The sequence below is a fragment of the Bison bison genome, unplaced genomic scaffold, assembly GCF_000754665.1.
Source record: "Bison bison bison isolate TAMUID 2011002044 unplaced genomic scaffold, Bison_UMD1.0 scf7180017864308, whole genome shotgun sequence".
Classification (NCBI taxonomy): domain Eukaryota; kingdom Metazoa; phylum Chordata; class Mammalia; order Artiodactyla; family Bovidae; genus Bison; species Bison bison.
In genome coordinates, this window is record NW_011494880.1 from 1,022,748 (window position 1) to 1,046,712 (window position 23,965).

Consider the following 23,965-nt stretch of genomic DNA (forward strand, 5'->3'; position numbering starts at 1 on the left):
GATCTTTTCAAGAAAATGAGAGATACCAAGGGAACATTTCATGCAAAGATAGGCTCGATAAAGGACAAAAATGGTATGGAACTAACAGAAGCAGATGCTATCAAAAAGAGGTAGCAAGAATACACAGAAGAACTGTATAAAACACAGCTTCATGACCCAGATAATTACGATGGTGTGATCACTCACCTAGAGCCAGACATCCTGGAATGTGAAGTCAAGTGGGCCTTAGCATCACTATGAACAAAGCTAGTGTAGGTGATGGAATTCCAGTGGAGCTATTTCAAATCCTGAAAGATGATGCTGTGAAAGTGCTGCACTCAATATGCCAGCACATTTGGAAAACTCAGCAGTGGCCACAGGACTGGAAAAGGTCAGTTTTCATTCCAATCCCAAAGAAAGGCAATGCCAAAGAATGCTCAAACTACTGCACAATTGCACTCATCTCACACGCTAGTAAAGTAATGCTCAAAATTTTCCAAGCCAGGCTACAGCAATACGTGAACCGTGAACTTCCAGATGTTCAAGATGGTTTTAGAAAAGGCAGAGGAACCAGAGATCAAATTGCCAACATCCGCTGGATCATCGATAAAGCAAGAGAGTTCCAGAAAAACATCTGTTTCTGCTTTATTGACTATGCCAAAGCCTTTGACTATGTGGATCACAATAAACTTGGGAAAATTCTGAAAGAGATGGGAATACCAGACCACCTGACCTGCCTCTTGAGAAACCTGTATGCAGGTCAGGAAGCAACAGTTAGAACTAGACATGGAGCAACAGACTGGTTCCAAATAGGAAAAGGAGTACGTCAAGGCTGTATATTGTCACCCTGCTTATTTAACTTATACCAAGAGAATAGAGTTATAATATGCCACTATTTTCTGTGTATATAGCAGAACTTGTATAATATGTCCTTATTTAATACAGAGAATGAATGTGGGAGAAATGAATGGCTTAATATTTAACAGAAAAGGTGCATTTGTCCTTTTTAGGTGAAAAGGGAACAACTTTGACATAACAAAGAGACTTACCAGATTTGGGATAGGTGACAATGACAAGGTCATCTGGTCTTGCCTCAAATTCCTCCACGTTATGAAACTGCTCGATAAATTTTTTATACATTGGTATTCCACCAAGTTTGCTAAAGTAATCTGAAAAGGATGGTTTGGAAGAACTCATCGTGGAGTGGTACACTGAAAGAAAAAAAGATACGTTTTCCACTTCACATGCACTTTAAGTTGTTTTAATATTAATAGTAGTCCTGTACATCAAATTTCTCTTGGGTGTCTAACATTTCTTATATGTTGAGCATATAGGGTAAGGAATATTAAAGAAATGTATAACATAGCCTTGGTGCTTTAAGAGTTTCTATTTCTATTACTAAGTCTAACATATAAAAGAATAAGTAGTACAAAGCACAAATAAGTTACATGTTTTAAGACTATGTACAAAATGTGTGATACATTCAATAGAGCCTTGATTTCTCTGTCAAAACTGATAAAACATATAAAAAGACTAAGAGATTGTGAAAATGCAACAATATTTTGGCAAAGAATCCCTTTAATTAATTTTGTATACATTAAATAACAATAAATTTTGATGGCCACATTTGATAGCTATTGCCAGATGTCAAAGTCAAAGCTTTCTTTGATACTGAATATGTTTCATTCAATGAAAAAAAAATCAAATGCTTGGTGAGAGTATTAAAAAGATGAAAATAATGACACTGTAATGTATATGTCTAAGACACAGATTCTTGAAGGTATAGAAGAGTATGACCCCCTAGCATTACTTATACTTTTCTCTCTCACTTCATCAGTAAAGTTGACACTCTCATTGAGTGACTTGTGTGAAATTTATAATGTTAAACAACACAGTTATCATTGACAGTGCCTGATCCCATGATATCTCATTTCATGTTCAGAGTAAGCCTTAGACTTTTTAATTAGGCAAACTTTCCTTTATTGGCTTTCAACTCCTCTCATTACCTTTTTCCTCTGCAAACTTACTCCATTCTGAGTTTGTGATATAGCATTTCAACAAATGTTATCCTTCTTTGATATTGCCCTCACAGGATCTCCTTTATTTTTCTTTTAAGATGAGGTATTAGGTGACTGCAGCCATGAAATTAAAAGACACTTACTTCTTGGAAGGAAAGTTATGTTCAACCTAGATAGCATATTCAAAAGCAGAGACATTACTTTGCCAACAAAAGTTCGTCTAGTCAAGGCTATGGTTTTTCCTGTGGTCATGTATGGATATGAGAGTTGGACTGTGAAGAAGGCTGAGCGCCAAAGAATTGATGTTTTTGAACTGTGGTGTTGGAGAAGACTCTTGAGAGTCCCTTGGACTGCAAGGAGATCCAACCAGTCCATTCTGAAGGAGATCAGCCCTGGCATTTCTTTGGAAGGAATGTTGCTAAAGCTGAAACTCCAGTACTTTGGCCACCTCATGTGAAGAGTTGACTCATTGGAAAAGACTCTGATGCTGGGAGGGATTGGGGGCAGGAGGAGAAGGGGACAACAGAGGATGAGATGGCTGGAAGGCATCACTGACTCGATGGACGTGAGTCTGAGTGAACTCCGGGAGTTGGTGATGGACAGGGAGGCCTGGCGTGCTGCGATTCATGGGGTCGCAAAGAGTCCGACATGACTGAGCGACTGATCTGATCTGATTACTGAGTAAAATGAGGCTCATCATGCCAGAGAACTGGGCAATATTCAGTTACAAGACTGCCTCAGGATTGTTGTTATTGTTTAGTAGCTAAACCATGTCCAACTCTTTGCAACTCCATGGGCTGTAGCCCTCCAGGCCCTCTGTCCATGAGATTTCCCAGGAAAGAATACTGGAGTAGGTTGCCATTTCCTTCTCCAGGGGATCTTTGGGATCTTCCCAGTCTTCCTGACCCAGGGATCAAACCCACATCTCTTGCACTGGCAGGCAGATTCCTTCCCACTGAGCCACCAGGAAAGCCCATAGTTTCTGCAGTACAACAAAGTGAATCAGCTATATGTACACATACATTCCTTTCCTCTTGAACCTCCCTCCTGTCCCCCATCTCACCCCTCTAGGTCATCCCAGAGCACTGAGCTAAGCTCCCTCTGCTATACAGCAGCTTCCCACTAGCGAACTATTTTACACATGGTAGGATCTCCCTTTTATCCACCCCTGTCAAAAAAAAACCAACAACCCTGTAGGATAAGTTGTTAGACGCTCATACATGTGATTGAACCCAGGTCTCCTGTGTCTCCTGCATTGCGGGATGATTCTTTACCTGCTGAGCCATCAGGGAAACTCCTAAAAATCTGTATATCGAAGATATTTTATAGCTTTTCATGTTTTTATGTTTCATAAGTTTATTGGTTATTTTAATCATTTTGGTCAAGTTTGTCCATCAGAAGTGTTTTTTTTTTTCCTAAATGATATATAGCAGGTAATTTATCATTGATTTATAAATTGAAGATATCTGAAGTGTTCCCATCTTATATTGCCAGTTGTTTTTAATTTTTTAATGGTTTATATAGAAATTTATTGCTCATATAATCACTAGGGGGAAAAAAATGTGTACAAAAGGCATTCCTTGTCCTGCCTATTGATTTGTTTATTCATATGAACAACTTGCTTGGTGTTCTGCCAAGTTTGTAAGAATTGGCTTATAGTCAAGTGGGAGTAGCTGATTTATTATCAAAAGCAGTTGGCTGACTTCTGACTGACCCTTCATGGTCAATTTTAATCTCAGGGTTAAACTAGGTGGCATATAATAAAATCCCTTGCTTTGTTTAGCTTCTTTTGGTAAGTTCTCTCATCTTGTAATGTACAGATTCACCTCCAGCTGATTTTTTCTTTCTCAAAAGACATAGTTCAGTTCGAAATTGTCAACTGCATTCCCTAACTGAGTGTGGAGGGTGCTATTGTCTAGAAACACTGACCAAAAATTATTAGAACTGTGATTCATGAATTCAGTTGAGGGAAGAAATATGTTTCTTCTTTTCTTTGTATTTCCTCTTCCCTTCTTCTTTCTTTCTCTCTTTCTCCATCTTCCCCTCCTCTACTCCCCAGTCTGCCTTTCATTCAGCGGTATACTCTATGTGAACTCCTCTGCTCTTCCCAGACACAGAGATAAGTGCTGACTATCAGGATGAGTATAGATGCAAAGGGCTTGCTTCAGCCTCACCTTCTACAACTTAATTTGGATTTGAGCAAAGTGGCTGAAAGGAGAGAATATCCTTTTGGACATTTTTCTATCCAGAACCATAGCACTATGTCACAAAATAGATGCTAAAAAATCCTCATTAAATTCAATTGTTTTATTGTTAGATCAAATCTGCTTGGGCTTTCTAGTATCCACTAGCAATTCCTAGATGAAACAGCCACTGTCCTGCCAATGGTGTACCTTGTCAACTACTTACCAAGGACTTGGATTTCTGCTCTTGAAGGTCAAATGTCTCTCACTTAAAAGTAAAGTGATATTTGCAAGTTCCCTGTTAGTAATAGATTGCTTCTGACATATTTCACAGAAGTAAACATCTGACTAGAATTCAGTCTCCACTTTAACTTTTCTACTCTGCTTGCTTTGTTCTTACTTCAGTAAAATAGAGAACATGTTTAACATGCAGGATTTACAAGGCAACTATGATACTAAGTTTTATGTTAAAACGCTTTAATTTAAACAGCAAAACATTATATAAATATATTATTTTTAATAAGTGATCTTTTATCACAAAGTGATTATTTGCTTTACGCTAAGTAAGTAAAATATTGATAAAAACTTTATTCTCTGTATTTCCTTTTTAATATAGTTTTGTAATAAGTAATTCTGTATTTTCTATATCTAAAATCTAAATATTAATATCAGCAATAATAATAGAGATAAAACCTGTCCAGATGATCCTGTGAAAGCAACTGGGTAATCCAATTCAGTTTTCTTCAATCCCCACTCAGGTTTCAAGCTGCAAAAAAAGATGAGCACTACTGTGTGTTTGGAATGTTTCTGGTGGACTTTTATTCTGAATACCAGAGAAGGAGGCGGAGATTAACTTGTGAGTCTAGGCTTTCTGGATTTCCTGATGCAATGGGGTAAAACAAATATGGAATCATACCTGCAGGTGCAGTGAGCCACACAGTCATGTTTATTCACACAGATATTAGAGGTTCTCCAGTTATTTTTCATCCTTGGCTCTTAGGCAAATTTCTAAATTTGCCAGTAGCCATCACTGGGTTAAGGAGGAGGAAAAGGAAATAAAGGTAAAGATGAGGGAGAAAAATGTAAGCAAGATGGAGCAAAATATAAGAGAATTTGTAAGAGAGTGTCACTTACTGAATCAAAGGATGAGGTTGACTTTTGAAAGATTAAATTCCCTAGAGGAATAAGAAGAGAGAAGAAAATGACCCTGCATCAGGAGACCTAGATTAGCTTAGGGAGACTTTTCAAAGAGGGATTTATAGTACTTGCTTGTGTATTAACAGGTCACTTGGAAAACACCTTTTGTTTAAAAATCTTTGCCTTTAACTCTTGAGTAACCCTGAAAATCAAAAACAGATGACAGCTAAAGGAATAATGTAACAGAAATCACCTTTGGATTACTATTTTTAAAATTTTACTTATCTCTGCTCCCAATCACATGCTCAATGATATAGTGTGGAATTTCCAGGTAAAGTTAGTCATTGACAGCATTGAAATTTAGATAAGAGAATGAGAAAAATGGACTTGGAGGGCACTATGCTAAATAAAATAAGTCAGACAGAAAGGCAAATCCTGTATGACATCACTTGTATGTGAAATCTATAAAATACAACAAACCAGTGACTATAACAACAAAAAAAGCAGTCACACAGATACAGAGAACAAACTGGCTGTTACCTGTGGGGAGAGGGAAAGAGGGAGAGGAAAGATAGGTATAGAGGATTAAGTGGTACAGACTATCAGCTATAAAATAAGCTTCAAGGATACACTGTACAACACCAGGAATATTGCTAATATTTTATAATATATATAGTATATATATATATATATAATATTTTGACTACTCCAAAGCCTTTGTGCATCACAACAAACTGTGGCAAGTTCTTCAAGAGATGGTAATACCAGACCACCTTACCTGCTTCCTGAGAATCTGTATGCAGGTCAAGAAGCAACTGTTAGACTGGACATGGAACAATGGACTAGTTCCGAATTGGGAAAGGAGTAAGTCGAGGCTGTATATTATCACCCTGCCTATTTAATGTATATGCAGAGTACATTGTGTGAAATTCTGGGCTGGATAAAGCCCAAATCAAGATTATGGGGAGAAATATCAATAACCTCAGATATGCAGATGACACCACTCTTTTGGCAGAAAGTGAAGAAGAACTGAAGAGCCTCTTGATGAAGATGAAAGATGAGAGTGAAAATGTTGGCTTAAAACTCAACATTCAGAAAACTAAGATCATGGCATCTGGAGCCATCACTTCATGGCAAATGAATGGGCAAACAATGGAAAGAGTGAGAGACTTTATTTTTCTGGGCTCCAAAATCACTGCAGATGGTGACTGCAGCCATGAAATTAAAAGATGCTTGCTCCTTGGAAGAAAAGCTATGACCAACCTAGACAGCATATTAAAAAGCAGAGACATTACTTTGCTGACATAAGTCCATTTAGTCAAAGCTATGGTTTTTCCAGTAGTCATGTTTGGATGTGAGAGTTGGTCTATAAAGAAATCTGAGCGCCAAAGAACTGATGCTTTTGAACTGCAGTAAGAATTGATGTTTTTGAATTGCAGTGTTGGAAAAGACTCTTACGAATCCCTTGGACTACAAGGAAATCAAACCAGTCCATCCTAAAGGAAATCAGTCCTGAATATTCACTGGAAGGACTGATGCCGAAGCTAAAACTCCAATACTTTGGTCACCTGATGAGAAGAACTGACTCACTGGAAAAGACCCTGATACTGGGAAAGATTGAAGGTAGGAGGAGAAGGCGACAACAGAGGATGAGATGGTTGGATGGCATCACCAACTCAATGGACATGAGTTTGGTCAAGCTCCAGGAGTTGGTGATGGACAGGGAGGCCATGTCCATCCATGGGGTCACAAAGTACGGCATAACTGAGAGACTGTACTGACTGAACTATAATAATTGCAAATGGAGCATAACCCCTAAAGATGGTGACTCACTATATTGTACACTTGTAACATAGAATATTGTACAGCTATACTTCAAATCAAGAAAAGGCCAAGGTTTCTTTGTGTGTGTTTTTTGTTTTTTTTTTTTTTTCTTCATGTCTCTGCACTTACTCTTTTCAGTGGAGGATATTCTCCTTTGCTCCACCTCATACCCTCATCAATACCTCCAACTCAGTTAGTTCACAACCTGACTAGTTCTCATTTGTCTCTTGTCTTTAGTCTGATTGCACTTACTTTGAAAGACCTTTCCTAACTTTTGCAAGACTGAATATCCCTTCAAATGGCCTTTGAAACTCTGCACTGCATCCTATTTAGCATTTATTTCATTATGCCAGAATTAAAATTTACTTGTCCAATTTCCTTATTAGTCTGTCTATACATTTAAAACAGGGTGATATTTGGTAACTAGCTCATAGGCTGGGCATTGAATACATAAACAGAGTGAAAGTGGCTGATGTGTTAAAAAAAAAAAAAAAACAAAGTTAAGAGAACTGCCGTTGTTAATTACAAAAGACATTAATATCCAGCCCTACCCAAAATAAAATAAATGAGTGGTTTTTGAGAAATGGCAATTTTTTATGATAGAAAATCAAAATAGAGCAGGGTTAACCAGAGGCTTATTTTTAAATTGCATATCATTTGACTTTATCTACTTTGTCATTTTACTTTTTTAATTTTTATTTGTGTTAAATAAGTGTTAAAACATTTAATTGTTAAATATACAAGTTTAATATAAATTGTAATATTTAATACTATTGCAAAGCTTAATTTTAAAATTATTATCATTTAATAATAAGGATCTGTAAGATTTCTATCATTGTTCACCAAGATATTCTTTGATCCAAAAAGTCAGGATATAAGCATAGGCTAATTGGAACAGATTTAGCTTTCAGGCCATCTCTCTTATCTTTCAGTTGTAAGCAATTGACTGCAAAGATATTACAAATGTGTCTAAACCATGTGATGCTGGCAGCCACTGAAGTCCAAAACACATTTATCCTTAAAAAAATCTTTCAAATGATGGGGATTCATTTACTAATAAAAAAATAAGTGTGAAAGTACATCGTTGTTTAGTCGCCAAGTTGTGTCCAACTCTTTGCAACCTCACAGACTGTAGCCTGCTAGGCTCCTCTGTCCACGGAATTCTCCAGGCAAGAATACTGGAGTGGGTTGCCATTTCCTTCCCCAGGGTATCTTCCCAACCTAAGAATCAAACCCGTATCCTGCATTGGCAGGCGGATTCCTTACCACTAGCTCAATATGGGGCATTGAGTTCACCTAAAGTGTGTTAGCGGAGAAGGCAATGGCACCCCACTCCAGTACTCTTGCCTAGAAAATCCCATGGACGGAGGAGCCTGGTGGGCTGCAGTCCATGGGGTCACTAGGAGTCAGACACGACTGAGCGACTTCACTTTCATTTTTCACTTTCATGCATTGGAGGAAGAAATGGCAACCCACTCCAGTGTTCTTGCCTGGAGAATCCCAGGGATGGGGGAGCGTGGTGGGCTGCCGTCTATGGGGTCACACAGAGTTGGACACGACTGAAGCGACTTAGCAGCAGCAGCAGCAAAGTGTGTTAGATAGCTACTATAAATAGCATATAGTAAAATGAAGCCTCCTGAAGGGTGCAAAAGAAAAGTTTTGCCCTAAAGAACTTTCTGTATAATCTTCTAAAGTATGAATCACATAGGTTAAAATAAGAATGGGCCTGTAATGCAGAAGATACTGATTTGATCCCTGAGTCAGGAAGATCCCCTGGAGCAGAAGAATGGTTACCCACTCCAGTATTCTTGCCTGGAGAATTCCATGGACAGAGGACCTTGGTGGGCTACAGCCCATGGGATCACAAAGAGTCAGACACGACTGAACGACAACACATACACACACACACACACACACACACAGAGTTTAATTAAGGTTCATTTTTTTTGAGTTGCACATTTCTATGAATGTTGATAAATGCTTAATGCCAAGCATCTGACATTATGCTATTATACAAAATAGTTTTGCCCCCACCCCTCACAACAATATCTTATGCTCCACCTCTTCCTTCTGCCTCCCCTCCTGTGAACTTCTGACATTCACTGATAATTTATCCTATCTGTAGTTCTGACTTCAGAATGCCATATAGTTGAAGTCAAAGAGCATGCATAGCCTTTTTAGATTGGCTTCTTGACTTAAAGCGATGTACATTCAAAGTTCCTCCATGTCTTTTGATCATTTAATACCTTATTTATCGTAAATGCTGAATGATATCCTATTATCTGAAGGTACCAGAATTTGTTTATTTACTCACCTATTAAGGGACATCTTGGCTGCTTTCAGTTTTCAAAATTATCAGTAATGCTTCTATTAACATTCATGTGCAGACTTTTGTCAGAGAAGGCAATGGCACCCCACTCCAGTACTCTTGCCTAGAAAATCCCGTGGATGGAGGAGCCTGGAAGGCTGCAGTCCATGGGGTCACTGAGGGTCAGACACGACTGAGCGACTTCACTTTCACTTTTCACTTTCAGGCATTGGAGAAGGAAATGGCAACCCACTCCAGTGTTATTGTCTGGAGAATCCTAGGGACGGGAGAGCCTGGTGGGCTGCCGTCTATGGGGTCGCACAGAGTTGGACACAACTGAAGCGACTTGGCAGCAGCAGTAGCAGCAGGCTTTTGTGTGGAAATAAGTTTGCTCCTCATTTGTGCAAATATGTAGGAGTGTGAGTGCTAGACCAAATGGTTAAGACTATATTTAGCTTTGTAAGAAACCGTCACTGTTGCTGTACCTTTTTGCACTCCCATCAGCAATGAATTAGACTTCCTTTTGCTCCACATCTTCACCAGTATTTAGAATTGTAAGAATGTTGGATATTATCTGATTAAAAGATAGGCTGTGTTTAATGTTTGCTGTTGTGTTATGGACTTTAGTTTCCTCTAGTGTCCTTGCTTTGATCTCCATTATCTTTTACCTCCCCTCTATGAGACAGGAATGCCAAAAGGGCTGTAGTTGAGTATTTCCCTTCCCCTATATCAGATAAATTGCTGGTAAGATCTTTTTCCTTAGCCAGAAGTCCCTTATTATGGAGAACACTCTAGGTTTATTTTAAAATGGTTATTTTTCCCCTCCCTCTGCCTGAACCCAGGCGGTTTTCCTCCATTGGTTCTTCACCATGATAATCTGATTGAAACTTGGAAGAAAAATTCACAGAAGCCTGGAGATTTTCTCTAACTGAGCCCTCCAGGGTTTTTAACTCTTAAAGCAAACTGTTCTTGCTGTTCAGTCGCTAAGTTACATCCAACTCTTTATGACCCAATGAACTGCCGCACACCAGGCTTCCCTACTCTTTACTATCTCCTGAAGTTTGCTCAAATTCATGTCCATTGAAATTGGTGATACTATCTAACCACCTTATCAGCCTCTGCCACCCTCTTCTCCTCTTGCCCTCAATCATTCCCAGCATTAGGGTCTTTTCCAATAAGTCAGCTCTTAAATGTCCAGCCTCCTCCATCCAGCATTTCATCAGTTCCTACCAGTTACTGGCTCCAAAGTCTTCCTCTTTCATCAGATCTCATTCTATGGATTCTGTCTTTCTAGGTTTGGGAACTGCAGTTTTCCCTGTGACCTCATTTCTTTGATAGATCTAAGAAGTCTTATTGATTTCCAGTTCAGTTTTTTTTTTTTTCTTTTTTTGAGGATGTGATTCGTTATTTGTGCGCATGGGAAGTCACTTCAGTTATGTGCGACTCATTGCGACCTTAGGGACTACATAGCCCGCCAGACTCCTCTCTGTCCATAGGATTCTCCAGGCAAGAATACTGGAGTGAGTTGCCATGACCTCTTTCAGGGCATCTTCTCAACCCATGGATTGAACTTCATCTGCCGCCCTTGCATGGCAGGCGGATTCTTTACCGCTGAATCACGGTGGGGGCGGGGTGGGGGAGGGAGCCTGTTTGACTATTTACATGCTCTTTATATATTACACCTGAATCCAGGGGTCTGACAGCTCTTTAACACATCCATGTGGCTTCACTTTTTGATATTCCATGAGCCTGAAAAAGTAAAGTGACTGCGGTCTTCTCCCACTCCTGGGAAGTCCCAGAGAGTCTTATCAGGAAAGAAAGACATAATCATTAACTTTTTAGTAGTGCTCATTTGAGCACATAGGTTCTTTGAAATGCCCAATAATTTGAATGCCAGAGACTTACAAAACTCAACATCTTTGTTTATCTTAATGAAAGAAAGTTTTTTGGAATTCAGGTTTTCTCAATGTCAAATTTAGTAGTTTACTTTTCATTTCTATCAGATACATACTTACTACCCAATTGATAGAATTAGCTTTAAAGTGGTTGTTGGCCTATAAATTGTACTGTTAATTTCAACTTAGCCTTATAGAATAATTTTAACAATGTTGCACATTTGAAAGTAATACAATAATATAAAATAGACTCTAATTCATAGCATTTTGCCACATGGGTCATGACATAGTGTAATATTGTTATACTTTAAAAATGGCACTGATAATTTTGTGAATACTTTAAAATTCTTTCACATTATGGTCTGGTTTTCCACGGCTTTCTTTATTTTGGGAGGTGGTTACCCTTGAGTTCAAGGAAGCATCAGTTTCCAGAAAGATTGTGAAATCCTATGTCCCTCTTGTTGTTTTGATTCCTTTCCTCCTTGATGGTCTAATTCTCAGAGATGATACCAATTCACAAGTTTAAGTTTCTCCAGTTTACCACTTCCTGAACATTCTATTCCCAATTTTTGGCAAATGAAAAATTATTTTGTAAAAGTATTAATAATATACTTTTATAGTGAGTCTTGTTACTGGTCCAATGTTAGTCTGTATCTAGTAATCAGGCTCTTTCTTTACTCATGGGTCTACAGCAGCAGCAATGCAATGAAAAATAAGAACTTAGTGAAATATACAGAATGCCTTCTATATGCCACCCCGTTTGTGTCCAGTTATGTGATCTTCACATATATCCTATACAAGTGCATCCTACAACCCTGTCCTGAAATATGCAGGTGTAAGTACAGCTGTGATTTGGAAACCAACTATGTCAAGAAGCTTCATGATAAAGAGAGAGTGAAGTCAGTCTTCATCTTTAAAATTATGCAAATTTGAATTACATTTCATGATAAGAATGAAAAAATATACATAATCACAGAGCAGGCAGAAAGTGCTAGGACAATGAAATTCAGGGAACATGGGGTAGAAGGTGATAGAAAGGTGGGTGTTAGGAGTCAGAAATTGGAGCACGTGGTAATTTATGAGTTAGATATCTGGCAGTCACGCAAGCGCAGAAAGACGGAACAGATGATAGAGATGCTGCTACAAACCTAGAGCTAAGAAGCAGGACTAATTCTCAGAGAGACATAAAAAAGTCTGATTTGTATAAGAGAGGAATTTAACATATCCAGATAATGATCAGGTGTGGGGGAAAAAGGTGAGAAACCTGGGATATAATGCAGGTTTTGTCGTAGGACAGTCCCTGATCTGATTTGTAAAACTACTAAAATTATCTAATATTTCATGAGGGTTTATTATGTCTCAGGAACTACACTGAGTACTTTTCATAGATTATTTCTTTTCATCCTCACTTCAACCCTTTGAATTAGTATTTTATAATCATTTTAAGACGAAAGAATTGAAGCTTAGTTAAGGTGCTGTTGTTAGTCACTCCGTCATATCCAACTCTCTGTGACTGCATGGACTGTGGCCCACCAGGCTCCTCATCCATGGGATTTCCCAGGCAAGAATACTGTAATGGGTTGCCATTTCCTTCTCCAAGGGGTCTTCCTGACCCAGGGATCAAACATGCATCTCCTAATTGCAGGAGGATTCTTTTACCACTGAGCCAGTGGGGAAGCCCTCAGTTAGGTTAGGTAAGTGGCAAAAATTTATAACCACTGAGTGGCTGACTTGGGATGTGAACCCTAGCCAACTGATCCAAGAGCCCATTCAAATACTTAGCCCAATAGCAGCTAAGTCTCTTCACTTCCCTGCACCATTTCTCCAGCTTCTTCTCAATTCCTCCTCTTTCCTACCAAGATTGGCCTCAGGGCATGAGGAGATGCCACAGCTGTGGAAACCAGGAATATTTTTGGGAAGTGAGAAGAGACTCTTTTAGATATTGCCCAATTGCTTAATCAAGCCCAGTAATTCTCTAATCTCTAATCAGTTTACTGAATTCTTGCTAGCTCCCAATATTTCTGTTCTTTAATAAGATAACCTAGTTACACTGAATCTGAAAGGGACAGGACATCATCACAATCATTCTAACCTACCTAAGGCCTTCTGCCTCTGTGCATAGAGTGTGTGTGTTTGCTCAGTCACTCAGTCATGTCTGACTCTTTGCGATCCTTGGACTGTAGCCCAGCAGACTCCTCTGTCCATGGGATTTCCCAAGCAAGAATACTGGAGTGCATTGCCATTTCCTTCTCCAGGTGATCTTCCCAATACAGGGATCAAACTCGTGTCTCCTGCATCTCCTGTGTCTCCTGCAATGCAGTCTGATTCTTTATCACTGAAATATTGGGGACGCCCTGGGCATAGAGACTAAAGTGTAATTTGCATGTTCCCATTGCTCGTAGGAATATCATAGTCAACTACACCAGGGGACTGGTGAACTGGAGCAATACCTGAATATCTGAAGCCATGGAAATAGTTTTCATCTATGATGGTCCACTGCAACTGTGGGTTTCTTCTCTGATCTCTAGAATCAGTTCACTTTCTGTTTTTTTGGCCATCTTCTAAGAAAGAATTCTACCCTGAATCTTGATCCATTCCTCTACTCTCTCAATTTCTGAGGTAACTTTTACAGTCTATATTCTTGAAAGGTTACAGACAGGGAGAAAGGAAGAAAATGGTGGCAGATTTATAATTTGTTTATAAGAATGTGTTCCCTATCTGTTTGTTATGTGTCCCCTCAAAATATATGTTTAAGTCTTGACCCTGGTACCTCAGAACATGACCTGGTTTGGAAATAGAGCCACTATGGATATAACTAGTTAAGATCTTACTGTGGTAGAAGTGAAAGTGAAGCGAAGTCTCTCAGTCATGTCTGACTCTTAGCGACCCCATGGACTGCAGCCTACCAGGCTCTTTCATCCATGGGATTTTCCAGGCAAGAGTACTGGAGTGGTGTGCTGTTGCCTTCTCAATAGAGGACCCTTAATTCAATATAATGATGTCCTTGTGAATTTGTTAACCACTTAGACATCACTAAGTCATGTCTGACTCTTTGTGACCCCATGGACTGTAGCCTGCCAGGTTCCTCTGTCCATGGAATTCTCCAGGCAAGAATACTGTAGAGGGTTGTCATTCTCTTCTCCAGGGTATCTTTCAGATCCAGGGATCGAACCCAGGTCTCCGCATTACAGGCAGATTCTTTACCATCTGAACTACCAGGGAAGCCTAATGATGTCTTTATAAGCTAACAATGTAAAGATATAAGGAAAAAACTCCATATGAAGATGGAGGTACAGACTGGAATTATGTGTCTATAATTCAAGGAACACCAAAAACTGACAGAAGCCATCAAAGCCAAAAAAAGAAAAAAACAAGGAATGATTCTACCCACAATCTCAAGGGAAACATGGCTTGCTTACATCATGATTTTGGACTTCAAACCTCCAGAACTCTGAGAGAATAAATTTCTGTTGCTTTAAGCCTCCTAGTTTGTGGTGTTATGGCAGCTCTAGGAAACAGTGCACTACCCTTGCTACCTGAAAGTGAAGTGTAGTTCTCTACTGCAATAATCTTACAATTAACTATGTAATTTGCTTTTTGCAATAGAATATGAGAAGACATGACAGAGGCCATATCTGAGCAAAAGTTTGGAAAGCCTTTGTGTGTTTTGGCTGCCACTCATGTTGTTATCCTCCACCAAGAGAACATAATGCACCAAATAATACTTCCTCCTTCATCTTCAGTGTTTGAACAAGGAGACAAATGAGAGTCACAGAGCCCAGTTACATCATAACTGAGTTGTAGCCTTCAAGTGGAATGAGCAAGAAATTAATTTTTCTCATTTTAGGTCACTGATGTTTTGCAGTTGTCTGTTCTAAATGCTACCTAATGAATAAATCCTGGAAAATAAAACTGTATCTTTCCAAATGACCTATGCTGTGATATATATGATACAGTTAATATAAGGGAGGTACACCCAGGTGGCTCTAGTGGTAAAGAACTCACCTGCCAATGCAGGAGACATAAGAGATGCAGATTGCATCCCTGGGTCAGGAAGATCCTCTGGAAGAGGGCATGGCAACCAGTATTCTTGCTTGAAGAATCCCACAGACAGAGGAGCCTGGCAGGCTACAGTCCATAGGGTCGAACAGAGTCAGACATGACTGAAGCAACTTAGCACACACACTGTACTTTAGAAAAATATTACAGAGGACTCTAAAGTAATCTAGGAGTTATGGGCCTCTGCACAGATTTAATAAAAAAGATACAGTTTTATAATACAACAAAAGTGTCTTGTTTTAACTAGGACAAAGTGAAGGTGAAAGTCACTCGGTGGTGTCTGACTCTTTGAGACTCCATGGACTATACAGTCCATGGAATTCTCCCGGCCAGAATACTGGAGTGGGTAGCCTTTCCCTTCTCCAGGGGATCTTCCCAATCCAGGGATTGAACCCAGATCTCCTCCACTGCTAGTGGATTCTTTACCAGTTGAGCCACAAGGGAAGCCCAAGAATACTGGAGTGGGTAGCCAATCCCTTCTCCAGCAGATCTTCCCAACCCAGGGATCAAACCAGGGTCTCCTGCATTGCAGGTGGATTCTTTACTAACTGAGCTATCAGGGAAGCCCTCAACTAGGACATAAGGCATATGTAATTAGAAGTGAAGAATTATAAAAGACTTTAAAATTAGGGTTGGTATTGTGAAGGGGATTGGACAAAATCTAGAGCCAAGATCATGGGAATATCTGATCTTGAATAAGGTTAGATTACTGTTTCAAAAGAACATTTACTCTGACAGTGATGTGGAGAATGTCCGTTCTAGACTGTGAGATTATATTATAAAAGAACAAATAAATATTGACTTAGTAGAAAGAAATTTTGTTTAAAAGGCTTATTGCAAAATGGCAGGGGGCTGGGACGAGGTAGAAGAAGAACCGTTGTGATATATAGAACATTCTGATAGATCAGCAAGCATCTTAAGAGTTAGGCAAGGTATATATTATATGATCTTACTTACACGTGAACTCCCAAAATTCAAACTCATAGAAGCATGGTTACAAGGAAATGAGTGGGTGGGAGCATGGGGAGATGTTGGTTAAAAGGTACAAACTTCCAGCTATAAGATAAATAAGTTCTGGGAATCTAATGTACAGCATGGTAACTATAGTTAGTAATACTGTACTGTATACTCAAAATTTGCTGAGAGTAGACTTTTGGTGTCCTCCTCACAGAGACAAAGCTAACTATAAAAGATGATTGACATGTTATTTAGTTTGATCAGGATAATCACTTCACAATATATACTTATATAAAATCATCACACTGTACAATTTATACAATTTTTATTTGTCAATTTTATGCCATGATGGGCTTTCCCAGTGGTAAAGAATCCACCTGCAATGCAGGAGATGCAGGTGACACGGGTTTGATCCCTGGGTTGGAAAGATCCCCTAAAGGAGGGCATGGGAATCCACCCTAGTATTCTTGCACGCGCACGCGCACACACACACACACACACACGGAAAGCTGGGGATGGGAACGCTAGGCAAAAGGGTTTTTCTTTCATACAGAGAAGTCAGCAGACAAGAAGGAACCCTGAATGGAGAAATGGGATGAAGAGCCGTGTGATGGAAAAGAAGGTCAGAAAATGTCTCACCCTGAGGCCAGCCTGTTTTCAGGATGAACTATTAAAAAATGATTGTTACTACTCAGTCGTTAAAAAAAAAAAGATGAAGTATTGTCACTTGCAACAATATATTAATAGATGGACCTCAGTCAGACAGAGAAAAACAAGTACTGCATGATTTCATTCATATGTGGAAACTAAAAAGCAAACAAACAAAAGGACAAAGTAAAGAACAAATCAAATGAAAGTGAACACAGATAGAAAACAGAGTAATGGTTACTGAAGGGGAATGGAAAACTGGTAAACAGAGTCACTGTATGGAGATGGATGGAAACTAAATTTTTGGTACTGAGCACCATATAGTCTCTACACAAGTAGAAATACAATCCTGTACACATGAAACATATAAAGTTATAAACCAACGTTATCTCAATGAAAAAATGAATTTAAAATTGAATTGTTTATCAATTCAGGCAGATAGCAAGATAAAGTTCAGGACCCTGGGGGAAGAAAAGAATCAAAAGTTTAGTCAAGAAGAATCTTATTAGGTTAATCATTGACAAAGCAAAACATTGATATGTGGAGGGTGTCAGTGTCACCAATAAACAGGCATCTGTGATTCTTAGCAAAGCCATATGAGAAAGAGTATTTCTTTGGAGAACAACAGAGAAAGTTTAACATTGTCAGCATATAACTGTAAATACATTGAGATGAGAAATCAAATATAGTTGTTTCCCTTGAAGTCCAGGACACCCTCCATAGACTATCAAACAACACAAAGTAGTGAATGAAAATAGATTTGATAGTGAGGCTACCTGGTCTGCTTGTGATAAATTGTACAATGCAGGGGAATTATTTTAACTACTATTTCTTCATATAAAAGAGAATAACACATCTCTGCTTACTATAAGAAATGGGGCAAATATGAACATCTTTGGAAACACCCTTTGTAAACTGCAAAACATCAGACATGAGTTTAATATCTATGAAGTGAACACTGGCTGACCAAGTGAGCAAGTACAGAGGTGTCAGGGTACAGGAAGAGCCCCACGTTCCCTCTGCTACTTTGTTAGAATATACCGCTTCCTCTGCCTCATGCTTGCCTTCACATCTTGCTTAAGAAGGAAAGAATAAATTAGGTTTAGCTTGCCAGAGATAGAAACTTTGAATTCTGTGCTGCCTGGTACTTATCAAAAGCCAGGTTATGAAAAGCATCATAAACCAAGTGGCCAATTTTTTTCTTAGTTGCCATCCCTTTAAAAAGTGAAACGTAGAAGCACTTCCAAGGGAATGGCTTTTCTCAAAAATTAAAAATTACTCCTCAGAAACAATATTTTGAAGCAAGATTAACAAAGTAAATCATACTTTTGTGTTTATTATTAGTGTCTGAATATGTCCAATTGGGACAAACCATTTTTTGTTAGCAACGTTTCAGTATGACTGACAACCCAAAGCAGATTATGTACTGGTTGTTTGCAGTTGGAAATGAAGAAGCATTAATAGTGGACTCAGTGACAATGCATAAAACTTCAGGACAGATTCTGAAGGGATATGCCCAACAGGTAGAATTTTAAAAAGGAATGTTTTCATGACAACAGAATCATTGATTTAAACTTCTCACTTTGTAAGTTTGGGTCAAATTTTGTTGGATCATTGGATAATGGGGTTCTTGTATTAAAAAATTACTATATAATTTTTGTTACATTGTTACTACAAGTGTTATGATGTTTTTCATTGACTGAATGAAAACTTCAGGGCTTCTCTTCTGTATATAACAAAGAATTTAAACCTGTACATATTTTTGTACCTTTCAGTTATGTAAATTTTGCACAGAAAGTTTTTGAGATAAAAAGTTTATTTTCTTTCAATTTAGTTCTGTGCATGCACTAATAAAACTCATTGTTTAATTTAAAAGGAGTATATAAGACTTTACCCATGTTATTTTGGGGGGTTTTATTTCAGATGTATAATTTTTTTTTATATAAATTCAGTTTTCAGGGATTGAACACTATTGTTAGCAAGTGCCTAAAAGATGTGAAACAGTTTACATACGTCAACTGTAACATTAGGTCCCAAATGGGCCTTTTTCCCCAATAGTTTTATTTTAAAGAAAGCCATACATAGACGCTTCAAGCTATCTTGCTATGCACATTATACATGTACTGTTTTTGTGCAGTTTGTCTACTTTCTTAGAAGTGAAGTATTTTTTGTATAAAACCTGTTACAATTGTGTTTCTTAAATTGAGCCTAAGAATGGAGTTGGTTGGAAATATACAATATATATTAATAATGTGTATGGTGTTTAAAGACTGGTAAGCATTGTTAATTTCTGTAACAAACGTTTTTTCCATTAAATTTATCTTAAGTTTGTGTTTAAAAAAAAAAAAAAAGAAAAGCAATATTTATAGAGAGTTGTCTAAGGATGTGAATTCTATCGATTTCTCTGGGTATTTTAAAATGCTACTTTTCTATTAAAGTGAACTGAAAGGAACAGTTGCTCAGTCTTTATGACCCCATGGACTGACTATACAGGCCAGAGTACTGGACTGCCTTTCCCTTCTCCAGGGGATCTTCCTGACCCAGGAATCACACCAGGGTCTTCTGAATTGCAGGCAGATTCTTTACCAACTGAGCTATCAAGGAAGCAATTAAAACAGGCCATCAAAGAGCTAGCACTTACACTAACTTATTTTGACTTCTCATAGAACAGGTTCATTGAGCCAAGACTCCATAAGGAGTTTGATGAAGTGGCTGACAGCTCCAACTCTAAACCTGGGGCAGACCTGAATTTAAGTACCAGGTCTGTCACTTAATCATTGGGACCTTGAGCAACTGATTGAAGTTTCTTGTGGTTTATCTATACATGATGTTCATATAGTAACTTCCTTATAGAATTTCTGGACCATCACATGAAATTATATATTTGAAAAGATTATCACAATTTCTGGAAATCATAAACCTTTTTAGGTTATGTTTGTAGCTAAAAAGAATGTTCTGAACTCTACAAGCTTAGAACCTTGAAAGTCAATTTTGTTAAAGGTGATCCATTTGGTTACAGATGATCAAGAAGGAATTAGATATTCCGAGTGGGCTAGTCAGATTATGACTGGGTATCTAAACCTAGAGTCCCTGCATTACTTGGAGTTAATCTCTCAAACAATTCAGTGATGGCACCAAGGCAGTAAAATTTTATTTGCAGTGCTAATTGAAGAGTAGATGAGGCCACACAGTGAGTGAAGAAAAGAGCAGATGTGAGAAAAAGATAAATCCTTGGCATCTTTTCTCTTTGGTCTCAAATGTCTTTCTAAAGGCTACATGCCTGTTCTTAGAATTAAGATTACCCTCATGGAAAAACCATATGTCTAGTTTTAGAAGCTGTATGTTTCTGGAACATAAATTTCTTTAATTATTTAGTCTCCTCTTACTTTCAGAAGGGAAAATTAAAAATTAGAACAAAATAAGATTCAATAATGGAGAATGAAATGGCAGCCCACTCCAGTATTCTTGCCTGGGAAATCCCATGGACAGAAGAGCCTGGCAGGCTACAGTCCATGGGGTCACGTAAAAGGTGGACTTGACTTTGTGACTAAACAATAAAGATTAAATGAAAAAGAGAGGTTATATGTATGATCCATGCAGCCATATAGGAAGGATATTTTATTGATGAAAACAGCATGTTACAACCTATATACGGCTTTAGTATTTAACTTAGATGGAAATCAAGACATACTCAATTATTACTAAATTTAACTTTTCTATCAATAGTTTGATTGTTCTTATTGGGCATAAACTCATCAACACAATTCAACTCTCATTTGATAAAATCTCTAATTGCAAAACTCAGTATATAGGTATTGGGGAAAGAAAAAAATTCCCTCTGTACTTCTAGGTTCTTCTGACTCAGCTAAGACTTAAATTGACATTAGCAGAAGAAAAACCAAATTTAATTACATATGTTTGGAGGTTCCATAGGACTGAGGTCCAAGGACAAGTTTAAATTAACTTGAGAACCTTCTTCTGAGAGAAGAGGGTAGGGATCTGGGGCTTTAAAGGGGAGAAAGGCAATTCATCTGGAGATGGAAAAACAAATATTTGATAAAGGAATGTTTGTTTTGCCATAGACATAGTGGGACACAGAGTAGACTTTGGTCTCCAGGCCCTGATAAGCTTCCTACCACAGTAGCCCATCTTCTCTGTAGATCTCTCTGGTGAGAGGGCTCATCCTGGACCAGGCCCTTTAGCTAAAATCTTTTAGGCAGCTAACAGGGAGGTAATAAGAAAGACTTCCTGAGCCTTTTGGTTCTTAAAAACAATCAGCCAAAACTAACTGTCAAGCTGAAGAGATACATTTTGGGGTGGTAAATTTTGTTTTATCACCTAACTTTGCTTTATCAAAAAAGCTGGATGGTAGTCAAGCAAAAATATAATTCACTCAAGAGGATTTGCCTAAAGTGATTTTCATGAGATTGTTTCCAAAGATGCAGCCAAGATTAAGGAACCTAAGGCATGATGAGGTACCCAGAGACTGACTTCAGTAGAAAGTGATCACCATTCTTAGCCTGAAGGAGTGAGGGAAAGGATATTACTAGATTCCAATGAGAACTGGGGACTTCCCTGGTGGCTCAGTTGGTAAAGAATCCACCTGCAATGTGGGTTCCATCCCTTGGTAGGGTTCCATCCCTTGGTTGGGAAGATGCCCTGGTTAAAGGCATGGCAACCCACTCCAATATTCTTGCCTAGAGAATCCCTATGGACAGAAGAGCCTGGCAGGCTGCAGTCCATAGAGTCGCAAAGAGCTGGACATGACTGAACGACTAAGCACAGCACAGTGAGAACTGGAGAAGAGGCCACCTCACAGGAGTTGACTTTTCTATATGACTTGCTTTAGAATCAGAATGTCCAATTAAAATGTAAAGCAAACCCTGTATCTTTACAACTTTTGTTTCATTAGCTAACTTAGGAAGAATTGTTAAATGTGTGAATTTGTGTCTATGTAAAAATCATCTAATCTTTCGATTACCTAAGTCTTAGTTTGCATCCTTCGGTCATTTTCATGATTTTTTTTTCATATAAAACTTACATAAATGCAACTTTATAGGAAGGGGTGTTTTATCTTTGTTGCTGTTATTGTCGTTTTTGTGAATAGCTGGTTTGCTTTCTTATCTCTTCTACCAAGTGATTCTGTGACTAATTGCAAGCTCTTGGAGTTGCATTTCAGAGTGAAACTTTCAACTTCAGACAGTAGAACTTGGATGGAGGTTACTAAGTGGTCACCAGTAAGTACTCTTCCTGCCCTTCTTCTTTTTACTTCTTCACTATCAGATTTAACCAAACTCAATTCAAGCAAACAAGCTGACACCACATGCCTTAAGCATTTCCCCCATATCTACATTTTTAATTAAAAAAAATGACATATATAGCCATTTTACCATTAAAAAAAACACTGAATAGATAAAATGAATATTAAGTAACAATTACACTTCCTAGAAGTAATCACATTAATTAATTTTCCTTTTTTGTGGTACATGTATATATTTATTTATTTTAGAGATGCCTCAAATATATTGTAGAAAAAGAAGGTATACAAATAAATAATGTAAGTCTTTTCAAACTTTACCTATTCAAGGTTCTTGTTTTAGTCTCACCATCTGGAAAATGTTTGAGCAAAAATGATGTAACATCAATACAAAAAGAAAATTTCACTCATTAATTGTATGAGTGTCAGGTCATTGAGGATAAAAGCTGTATCTTTTAATTAATTGATTTGTTGAATTATAAAGTACATTCCTATATAAAAAAGTAGAGCACTTTACTATAGAATACTATATACCACCTGATGAAAACCAGAATTTTCTGAGGCTTTTCAGATTATGCTAATGTTAAAGAAAACATTATTCATAAAACTTCCTAGACTTGTGAAGGCAGTCTTTACACAGGACTATTGCTATTTGAGTAGGCATTATTGCAATCGAATTGCTCTCCCCTACTCCCCAGTGTAGAAGGGGACAGCAGTTGGGCTTAGCTCAGAATATAGCAAACAAAAGTGGGAATTTATAGTTAAGAAGCGAATTGGAAAGGGCATGGTATAAATAAATGCAAAACTAGTAAAAGGGCAAGGTATTAATTCTTTGCTAAACTGACTTAACAAGAAGAGAAGCTAAAGGCAAAGGAGAAAAGGAAAGTTATACCCACTTGAATGCAGAGTTCCAAAGAATAGCAAAGAGAGATAAGAAAGCCTTCCTCAGTGATCAATGTAAAGGAATAGAGGAAAACAATAGAATGGGAAAGACTAGAGATCTCTTCAAGAAAATTAAAGATATCAGGGGAACATTTCATGCAAAGATGAGCACAATAAAGGACAGAAATGGTATGGACCTAAGAGAAGCAGAAGATATTAAGAAAAGGTGGCAAGAATACACAGAAGAACTATTCAAAAGAGTGGACCTTAGGAAGCATCACTATGAACAAAACTAGTAGAGGTGGTGGAATTCCAGCTAAGCTATTTCAAACCCTGAAATATGATGCTGTGAAAGTGCTGCCCTCACTATACCAGCTAATTTGGAAAAATCACAGTGGCCACAGGAATGGAAAAGGTCAGTTTTCATTCCAATCCCTAAGAAAGGCAACGCCAAAGAATGCTCAAACTACCACACAAAATTGCACTCATCTCACACACTAGCAGAAAAACGCTCAAAATTCTCCAAGCAAGGCTTCAGCAGGACATGAACCAAGAACTTCCAGATATTCAAGCTGGATTCAGAAAAGGAAGAGGAACCAGAGATCAAATTGCCAACATCTGCTGGATCATCGAAAAAGCAAGAGAGTTCCAGAAAAATATCTACTTCTGCTTTATTGACTATGCCAAAGCCTTTGACTGTGTGGATCACAACAAACTGAAAAATTCTGAAAGAGATGGGAATACCAGACCACCCGACCTGCCTCCTGAGAAATCTGTATGCCAGTCAAGAAGCAACAGTTAGAACTGGACATGGAACA

At 38.2% G+C, this 23,965-nt stretch overlaps 1 protein-coding gene across 2 annotated transcripts in view; it reads right to left on the reverse strand.

The window, feature by feature from the left end:
• LOC104997416 (estrogen sulfotransferase) overlaps positions 1-23,965 on the reverse strand; it is a 62,388-nt gene that overhangs the window by 18,883 nt on the left and 19,540 nt on the right. The window contains exons 2-3 of one of the 2 annotated variants that reach the window (XM_010852142.1): positions 4,874-4,946; positions 1,029-1,190 (exon numbers count right to left, since the gene is read on the reverse strand). In XM_010852142.1, the coding sequence (XP_010850444.1) occupies positions 1,029-1,176 (148 nt within the window). In that variant the 5' untranslated portion in view covers positions 1,177-1,190; positions 4,874-4,946. Of the gene's footprint in view, positions 1-1,028; positions 1,191-4,873; positions 4,975-23,965 lie in introns of those variants that run through there. The other variant, XM_010852141.1, reaches the window with a different exon arrangement.